Source organism: Nyctereutes procyonoides, unplaced genomic scaffold (genome assembly GCF_905146905.1).
Source record: "Nyctereutes procyonoides isolate TBG_1078 unplaced genomic scaffold, NYPRO_anot_genome, whole genome shotgun sequence".
Taxonomy (NCBI): domain Eukaryota; kingdom Metazoa; phylum Chordata; class Mammalia; order Carnivora; family Canidae; genus Nyctereutes; species Nyctereutes procyonoides.
In genome coordinates this window covers 79,346,539-79,355,921 of record NW_026575146.1, presented here as the reverse complement: position 1 = coordinate 79,355,921, position 9,383 = coordinate 79,346,539, and the positions used below count along the sequence as shown (strand labels likewise).

The window sequence follows — 9,383 nt, the reverse complement described above, 5'->3', positions numbered from 1 at the left end:
TTGAAATTTCCCAGGACTGGTTTTAATTTCCATAAAATGGTGCGGTCTCTTCCCACATCAGGGAAAGAGTATCCCAGGCTATAACCCCTGGGGATTCAGTCCAGCACAGGGCCCGGTCCAAATCACATTCCAGCCACCAGGCCCTGTGAGCCCATCCCAAGGGCCAATCCCAGACTCCCCTCATTAGTCCTAGACAAGAGGACAGAGGTGAAGTTGCTCAGGACTGGATTCTGTCTCTCCAAAGCCCCTCTCTCTGCTCTAAGGAAGCCAGCTGTGTCTTTCCAAGGAGAGTTGGTCCAGCCATCAGGCTCAGTTTGGACACCAGACCACCATCCCAGTTGTGGGGGTCAGCGCCCTGGACCCGGTGGCCGCTCCAGTGCCTGTGTGCCCACCAACACGTCCAGGAGGTAGTCCAGCTCAGCCTCATCCAGTTCCAGAGCTTCCTCCTTGCCAGGCCCATCCTCAGGGCCTGGTTTGAGGCCCTCGGAGGCTGGTGCCCAAAGTTCACTGTCATACATAGAGGTGTCGATGTCCTCAAACAGACCCTCAAGCTCATCGTCCAGCAGACAGCCAGTGGCTGGGCCCAGCAGGTCCAAGGCACCCAGGTTGGGTGGGGATCCCCCAGTGGGGCGGCCGCCTGGTGGCCCCTCGTCCACCAAGGGCTGGGGGGCCTGGCTCAGGCCCTCGATATGGCTGAGGTCCTCCAGAAGGCTGGCCATGGAGGCTGAGAGGGCAGCGTCTGAGCTGGCCAGCAGATTGTCAGCCACACAAGGGGCCGCAGGCGGGCTGGGCACAGGTGGCAGGGTGGGTTCAGGTGCCATGGATGCCTGGATGCGCCGCAGCGTGTTCACTACCAGTACCAGGTGCCGCAGGTCCGGCTCACTCTGCCGCAGGCTGTGGTGGAGCTTGAGCACGGAAAGGTCCAAGAGGGAACTGGAGGCCACGGCCGGGGGCGCCTGTGCCACTGCTGGGAGGCTGGGATCCAGCCACCAGGAGTCCACTGCCAGGGCTTCCTTCTCCCGCTCCTCCTCCCGCTTGCGCTTCAGACCTTTGCTCAGCATCATCTGCAGGGAGGGAGGAGTCATTCAGTTATGGAAAGTCAATGTTAAGTTAAAAACCCTGTCTCTGATAACTTATGTCTGGTGTGATCTTGAGCAGGCCATTTAATTTCTTGAACCTGTGCTTTCCTAGAGAAACCTGAAGATATGAGTGATCATAGTATCTACCTCATGGAGCTGTTTTATAGAGTAAATGTGATAACGTACAAAAAAGCACTTACAACAGTGCCTAGTACATTATAACAATTCTTATTAACAAATACTCTTAATAGCTATTATTATGTATTTCTTCAGTGAACTATGTGAAATGCCCAAAATTCAATCTTCTTTTTAACTCATGAAAACAGCTGTTTTACATAGTTCCATCTAACACTTACTGTCTACTACCCAACAGACAGACAAATAAATAAATAAATAAATAAATAGATAAATAAATAAATAAATAAATACAGGAAATGTAGAGGCATGCTAGGAAGATATTCAAAGGTTCTGGGGAGTGGTCAGGGAAGGCTCCTCCGAGGTGACATTTTAGCTGACACCTAAAGCAGGAGGAGCCACCCACAGAAGGACCAAGGGAAAGCATTCCGGGAAGAGAGAACAAGGGCAAAAAAAGACCTGGAGGCTGGATGAGCATGAACTGAAAACAAAACAACACAAAATAAAACACTAGTGTGGTCAGCGTAGAGTGACACCGAAGGGGACCGGGTTTGGAGAGCAAGCAGAGGCAAAGAGTTTGGATTTTACTGTGAGTGTCATTGAAGGATTTTGAGCAGGGAACAGGGTGGTGTTGTGAACTGATTAGATTTCCAGAAGATCCCCCCCCACCTCGGCTGCTTCGAGTTAGATGAGGGTGAAAGGAAGGGAAAGGGGGAAGAGCGCGGTCCTGAGCTCCATTCAGAGGCCACCGCGCTCTGGGGCGGGGGATGGTGGGGGCCTGGAGTGGAAGGTGGAGGGCAGTGGACATGGAAAGAAGTTGGTTGCTTCCGGATTTCTTTGGGAGGCAGAGTAGACATGGCTCGCTGGGAAATCCTGACCGGCACAGGGGGGTCACCAAGAGAACTTTGAGGACCCACACTCTCCCCGGGATAGGGGCCCCTGGAGTTCTGGACGCCAGGTCCAACTTACTTTCTTGAGCCTGGAAGGTTGAAGGCTCCAATCCCTGGGCCCTTGCCCAACAGGACCTAAAAGCGACTCCTCACACTTCTCAAAACGGTCCTCGCCTCCTTCCCCGAAGACCCGGGAGTCCAAAGCCGCAGGAATTCAGGCGCCCCCCCCCCGGACTCCGCCCCCCCCGTCCCGGCGCCCCCTAGCGGCGCCAGAACGGCTTTCCCCGGGGATTCCGGCCCCTCGGACCCCGGGATCCTCCACACGGCCCCACGTCCTGGCTGTCGTTCCTGCCCGCAGCGCAGGGCCGTGCGGGCCGGGAACCCCGAGGGCTGTTCTGCCCTCTCGGCCTGTGCTCGCTTCCGGCAGGCAGTGGAGGCGGCTCCTCCCGAAGCGGCGGCGGCGGCGGGGGCGGGTGAGTCACGCAGCCGGAGCCAGAGAGCCGGCGCCTCCGCCCCCTTCCCGGGCTGCGGCGTGATTCACCCAGCCCGGCCGGGCGACACTTGGGGGCCCGCGCATCTCGATCCCGGGCAGCCCCGGCGCGCACCGGCCGGACCCGGGGATCGAACCTGCCAAACGACCCCCTCGCGGGTTTCCCTTCTCGCCTCGGCCCCCTTCACTTCATTTACATACCTAGCTCACCCGCTGCCAATCAGAACGAAGAGGGATCCACGCGCAGCCAATCAGGGAGCGGCGACGGCAGCATCGCTCGCTCGCTCTCCTTCAGCAGCCGGCGCCTGGGTCGGTAGACGCAGTTCTGACTCGGGCGCACGACTCCAGGCTCCTGACTCCCCTTAACTACCGCCCACTCCCGCGGTGGCCCCGCCCTCGGCCCGCGATTGGCCTTGGGCGGTGATGGGCGGGGCCTGGAGAAGGAAGGTTCGAAGAGAGGGGAGGGTGGCTTCAGGGCGCATGCCTGGCGACTGTGTAAGGAGCCGAGGCCAGGGGGGGTGGCTGTGTTCACTGCGGGGCAGTGGCTGGGAGGGGTTTCTTCCTTCTCAAGGTGTGAGCCCCTCACACCTGCCCGTACATTTGCCAAACCCAGCAATTGAGCAACTTACAGACCCAGTCCTAGCAGAGGTCTGCACTCTAAGCCAGATAAGCATGGGTTCAAATTCTGACCACTAACTCAACGTGCGATCTAGGGAAAAAAAAAATCCTTGGACCTCTCTGAGCCACACAGAAAGTCTGTTCAATGGACAGCTTCTTGCCTACCTCTTGAGAGTCGGGAAAATTAAAATAAGGTTGTGTCTTTACGAGCACCATAGCGGGGATCCCTGGGTGGCTCAGCGGTTTGGCTCCTGCCTTTGGCCCAGGGCGCGATCCTGGAGACCCGGGATGGAATCCCATATCGGGCTCCCGGTGCATGGAGCCTGCTTCTCCCTCTGCCTGTGTCTCTGCCTCTCTCTCTCTCTCTCTCTGTGACTATCATAAATAAATAAAAAATTAAAAAAAAAAAAGAGCACCATAGCGCACTGAGCAAATGCTGAGCAGTTGGACTCAATGGTGGTTACAGGAGGGGGAGGGGGAGCCGGTGGGGATAGGAATAGAGCCACTGGAGTCACATCCTGGGCTCCATTCCCTAAGTAGTTGTGTGACCTTGGGCAAGTATTTTAATCCCAAAGGTCTCACCTTTTTAAAATGAGAGTATTTTAAGGATTAAAAAGAATAATCACACAGGGGACCGAGGCAGGCTCAGTCGAAGAGCATGTGACTCTTGACCTCTAAGTTATGATTTCAAGGCCCCGCGCTGGGCGCAGAGATTCTTTTTTTTTTTTTTTTTAGATTTTATTTATTTACTCATGAGAGACACACAGAGAGAGGCAGAGACACAGGCAGAGGGAGAGGCAGGCTCCCTGGTGGGAGCCCAAACAAGATTCAATTCTAGATCCCAGGATCATGACCTGAGGCAAAGGCAGATAGATGCTCAACCGCTGACCCACCCAGGCGTCCCAGGTGTAGACATTTCATAAAAATAAGATCTAAAAGAAAAAAAGGGGTGTGTGGGTGGCTCAGGTCATGATCCTAGGGTTCTGGGATCAAGTCCCACATCTGGCTCCCTACTCAGCACGGAGTCTGCTTCTCCATCTCCCTCTACCCCTCCCCCTTGCTCATGCTCTCTCTCAAATAAATAAAAAGATAAAAGAAAAAAAATAATCCCACAAAGTGCTCAGAATGGTGCACAACATGTCCTTTTGTTGGTAGTAGTAGCTGTTGTGGTTATAGCACAGGTGCTTAGTTCAAGGCAGGACACCTGGGGTCGGTATGGGTAGACAGGAAGTTAACGCTTGTCTGGTAAACTGACAAGGGGACTTAGCTTCTCCAAGTAGCTCATTTGCTAACTCTTCTGGAATTGTGGGAAGAACTGTTGTGAATAGAGTTCCTGGCCAAAGTAAGCTCTAGAAAATGCTAACTAAACTAGTTGATTCAGGTAGCAATTATCAGTGGATGTTCAAACCTTAGGGTGAAAGGTTAATCGGATCTTGGCAGGCTCCCACACATACCTCTACTAGGGTTACTTACAAACTGCAAAGGGGGGAAATATTCTTTTATGATGTGGAGATGTGATGCTCACCACCTTAACCATGTAATAAAACTCTACATCCACAATAATGGGGCACCCTGACACTGGGTGCCACCTGACATGATGCATTAGGAAGTACATGACGTTCCCTATGGAGTCTCCCTGTTAACTTTCACAAACTGAATCTCATGGAGCCTCTAGACCTAATCTTCAGCTTACAGGAAACAGAGAGGAACAAATTTTTTTTTAAAATTTTTTTAATTTTTATTTATTTATGATAGTCACATAGAATGAGAGAGAGAGAGGCAGAGACACAGGCAGAGGGAGAAGCAGGCTCCATGCACCGGGAGCCCGATGTGGGATTCGATCCCGGGTCTCCAGGATCGCGCCCTGGGCCAAAGGCAGGCGCCAAACCGCTGCGCCACCCAGGGATCCCGAGAGGAACAAATTTTACAAGAACACAAATACAGAATGTGGGACATCTGCAAGCACAACTAGGCTGTTCCACCAAAAATTCAATTTTGAGAAAACAGAGAAAGGGACTGGTGGGGTTGGTGGTGGAGAATTTTCCAGAATGAAAGTTACTATATTATTTCTTTATTACAACCAAATAAGCATAGGAACTCTTACTAAATCCTGATTTGGGAAGTGGGGGGGGGATAGCTACATGCCCCCCCATGTTTAATATATGCTTAAAATTTTTCATAATAAAAACAGAGTAAAATGCTAATTAGAACCAGGCCCCTGCCAGGCAAATTCACAGAATTTTCTCCCTAACCTATCTTCATGAGCTGGGAAAAAAAGGTGGCTCTGAGTCTCCAAGTGGCTTGCTCCGGATCACATGCTGGAGAGCTCACAGGAGTCTCAAGAGCTTGATTAACATGTATTTATTGAGCATCTACTGTATTCTAGGCACCGTGGTAGACACTAGGGGTACAGAACTGGATAAGCCTCGCACGATCTCTCCGTTCATGGATCAGGAGAGGGGTAAGCAGAGGAAAGAAGTGTGAAAACAAAAACACTCATGGATGGAACACCTTCTGTGTGCCAGGCACTCTGGCAGGTATTGATGATAGGGCAGCAATATTATAGACAGAAATCCCTGATGTGAGGAGGTGGACCATACACTTTATAATAAAGAAATAATTTAGTATCTTAGAAGGTGACCAGTGAAAAGGAAAGGAATAAAGCAGAGCAGGGGAGGAAAGTGTGTGTGGTGTGCGGGGTCTGTAGATAGGGTGCTGGTGCTGGTAGCAAGTTCCCCGAGGAGGTGACATTGAGTAGACCCGGTGAAATGAGAGAAGTAGTAAAGCTCTGGAAGAAGAATCTTCCAGCCAGGGGGCAGGTCCAAAGCAAAGGCCGCGAAGCCCGAGCGGGCCGGGAGCGGGGCCAGTGTCCCCGGACTGCAGGCTGCCTGGCGGGGTCGGAGAAGCTTTAGAGCCCTCGGCGGAACGTTAGGTTTTTATTCCTAGCGGGACGAGACCCTGCGAGATGAATGAGGAAGAAGAGAATTTCGGTCTCCGTTCAGTGCCTTGAAGAAAACAAAACAGGGACGGAGACTAGGGAGGCCTGTGCCAGGGTGGTCCAGGGGAGCGTCCCTGAGGAGGTGACCCCGGAGCTGAGACCAGAAAGCGCAGAAGGAGCCAGGAATTCAAAGGGCTGGGGGAAGGGAAAGGGAGAGAGGTCAGGCCTTGGGAAATGAAACCAGAAGCGAGCCGGCGTGCCCCGCAGGCCCGGGGAGGAGCCTCCGCCCGCGGGGAAGGGGGAGGGGCGCGCCCGCCCCCGGCCGGCCGCCGCACCCGGCCTCTGGGGAGCCGGCAGGCGCCGGGCCGGCTCCCGCCGCCGCCGCCGCCCGCGGGGGATTCGGCCGCGCCGCCAGCTCCGGGGGAGGGGCAGTGGGCGGGGCCCGCCGCGGCCACGCCCCCGAGGCGGCCGCGCCCCATCCCTCCAGCCGCCCCCGCCCCCTCCCTCGCCGCGGGCGGGAGGCGGGCGGTTTGGGGAGGGTGGACTCTGCCCTCAGACCCGGTCACTGTGCGGGCCAGGCCTCTCCACTTCTCTCAGTTCTTCAACCCGGCAAGAGCTGGGCCTCTCCGAGCCTCAGTTTATCTGGAAAGTGGGGGTGCTCCATAAGCTGCCCCCCACTGTGCTACTAGCAAGCTACACGATGCCTTTTCATTCGGTTATCTGTGGGGCAAAGAGGGCCTATTAAAAGGTGAGTGAGGTCTCATCCCTCCTCCGCTCAGCAGCCTTCCATGGATTCATCTCATTCGGTAAGGCTCAGTCCTTCCTGTGGGACACCCATAAGACCCTACATCTCATTCACCTCGTCTCCTAGGATGCCCCCTTCCTGTACACTCTGCTCCAGCCACACTGACCTCTTCAGGCTCCGGCAAACACTCCACTTGTGCTCCGACCTCAGGGCCTTTGCACTCACTGTTACCTCTGCCAGGATTATTCCTCTACAGACTGACGTTGACTCATCTCTCACCTCCTTCAGGTCTTTACTCAAATGTCACCTTGTCAGTGAGGCCTTCTTTGGCCATCTCATTTAAGTAGCAACACCCCCATCCATCACTTTTCTGCTTTCTTTTTCGGTATAGCATTTATCAGATTGCATATTTTACTTATTTTTGTGTCTATTTCAGCCTTCCCCCACTACAATGCTGTATGAGAGCAAGAGCTGTGTGTTTTATTCCCACGCCTGGAAGAGGACTAGGCCCATAGTAGAAACAATACATTCGAGTGACAGTTGGAATCCTTGGGGTACATCAGGTCCTCCTTTTCGTGGCTTACACAATTGCTCAGTGAGGCAGGTATTACTGCAGGCTTGAGGTTGGGACATGCTGGTGTGTCTGAAGAACTGTAGAGAATGGTATAAGCTGGAGCATAGGAGTGGCGGGGTGGGGGTTGATGTGAGGATGAATTCAGAGAGGTAAGAGGGAGAGTTGACGGTTGTAAAGTCAGGAGTTCATTTTTTCAACGATAGCAAAAATAATTGTTTGTGCACACCTGTACTGAGCATAGGCACTAGGCACTAGGCATATAGCTAGGCTAAGACCAGCAAAACTCCTCCCTCTCAGAGTTGCTAATAGACCAGGAGGCTAGTCATAAATAGGTAATAAATAACTTGAGATAGGATAGCTGCTACTAAGAAAATCAGAGTGTGGTGTGTGTGTGGGGTGCACCTGGACATGTTGAGATACTCAGGGTAGGGAAGGCCACTCTGAGAAGGGGGCATTTGATTTGGTGAAGCTATAGGGGAAATGTCCCCTGGGCCACTAACAAGTGCAAAGGCCCTGGGGCAGATGAACTTGGGGTCAAATGAGACCAGTGTGACTGGAGGTGAGGCAGAGTGGGAGATTAAATTGCAAAGTTAGGAGCAAGGTTGTCTTACAGGCCCTGGTGAAGTTGGGGTTTTGAAGTCAGAGACTTTTAAGTAGGGATAAGACATAATCCAACGGGCATCCATATTGAAACATATGCACCTTGAGGTTCTCATGACAGTCTCTTCTGCTTGCCACCCATCTGTCAGCTACCCCAGGGCTTTTAGACTTTGATGCAAAGCCCCTCTCAGGGCAAGAATCTTGGCTTTGGACCTGAAAGCACAGGCAAAAATCCCCCTTTCCTGGCCTGTGGACTCCACCCTGGCATGGTTCCTCTTTGCAGACCTTCCAGAAAAAGTCCCTAATGCTGTGTAAACTCACCTGCTAAGGCTTAAAGGTCTCTGCAGAGACTTAGCCAGTGCAGGGATGTATCACATTCCATCTCCCTGGGCCTCCCTCTTTTCTCCACTCACCAGCCTGGGCTTGTACCTCCCAAGTAAATCCTTAGCACTGTAACTTCTGTCTGGTCAACATTTTTCTAGAAAAATTTACTTTTTTAAAAAATAGTTTGTTTTAAAATTTTTTTTTTTTTGAGAGACAGCAAGCACAAGCCAGGGGAGTGGCAGAGGGAGAGGCAGGCTCCCTGCTCAGCAGAGTGCTCAACATGGGGCTCCATCCCAGGACTCTGAGATTCTGACCTGAGCCAAAGGCAGACGCTTAATTGAGCCACCCAGGGGCCCTTAGAAAGCTCTCTTAATGCTGGCTATCTCTGAGCCTTTTTTTTTTTTTTTTTAAGATTTTATTTACTCAAGAGAGACACAAAGAAGAGCAGAGATACAGGTAGAGGGAGAAGCAGGCTCCATGCAGGGTCTCCAGGATCACGCCCTGGGCTGAAGGCGGTGCTAAACCGCTGGGCCACCATGGATGCCCTGAGCCTTTTCTTTCCACTCGGGGCTCTAGCAATACATCACGTACAATGAAAGGAATGACTTTTTAAGTGCTAAAAGTGACCTAGCCTAAAAAGAAATAAATAAATAAATAAATAAATAAATAAATAAATAAATAAATAAATAAAAGTGACCTATCCTTTAGGTTAATGCATGGGACTGTTTCTCCCTCCTGTGTGCATCCACGTGGCTAGGGACTCTAAGTTTGCCAAGAAGAAAAAACAAATAGTGAAGAACTAGTCTCTGGAGGACAACTTGAGTCCTAACTCCCTGGTCCTTGTTTTTCTTGCGGTGTGACCCAGAGCAACGATTTGGCCCTTCTGAGCTTCAGGTTCCTCCCATGTAAAACCAGGGAACAGAAATATTATCACAAAGATTAAGTGACTTAATTAAAACAAAGTGGATAGAATAGTACTCTTAAAAGGAC

At 52.2% G+C, this 9,383-nt stretch overlaps 1 protein-coding gene across 2 annotated transcripts; it reads right to left on the bottom strand.

The window, feature by feature from the left end:
* Window positions 1–2,923, bottom strand: SERTAD1 (SERTA domain containing 1). Of its 2 annotated transcripts, none has more exons than XM_055309780.1 (2): window positions 2,796–2,923; window positions 1–1,064 (listed from the first exon to the last, which is right to left on the bottom strand). In XM_055309780.1, the coding sequence occupies exon 2, from the start codon at window positions 1,062–1,064 to the stop codon at window positions 348–350; it is 717 nt and encodes a 238-aa protein (XP_055165755.1). In that variant the 5' UTR covers window positions 2,796–2,923; the 3' UTR covers window positions 1–347. The 2 variants fall into 2 exon arrangements, with proteins under 2 accessions (XP_055165755.1, XP_055165756.1); XM_055309781.1 differs by lacking the exon at window positions 2,796–2,923 and adding an exon at window positions 2,184–2,323.
* Window positions 2,924–9,383: the final 6,460 nt, after the last annotated feature.

Coding starts and splice junctions, on each gene's coding strand:
- SERTAD1 (XM_055309780.1), bottom strand. CDS start 1,064: ATGATGCTGAGCAAAGGTCTGAAGCGCAAGCGGGAGGAGGAGCGGGAG.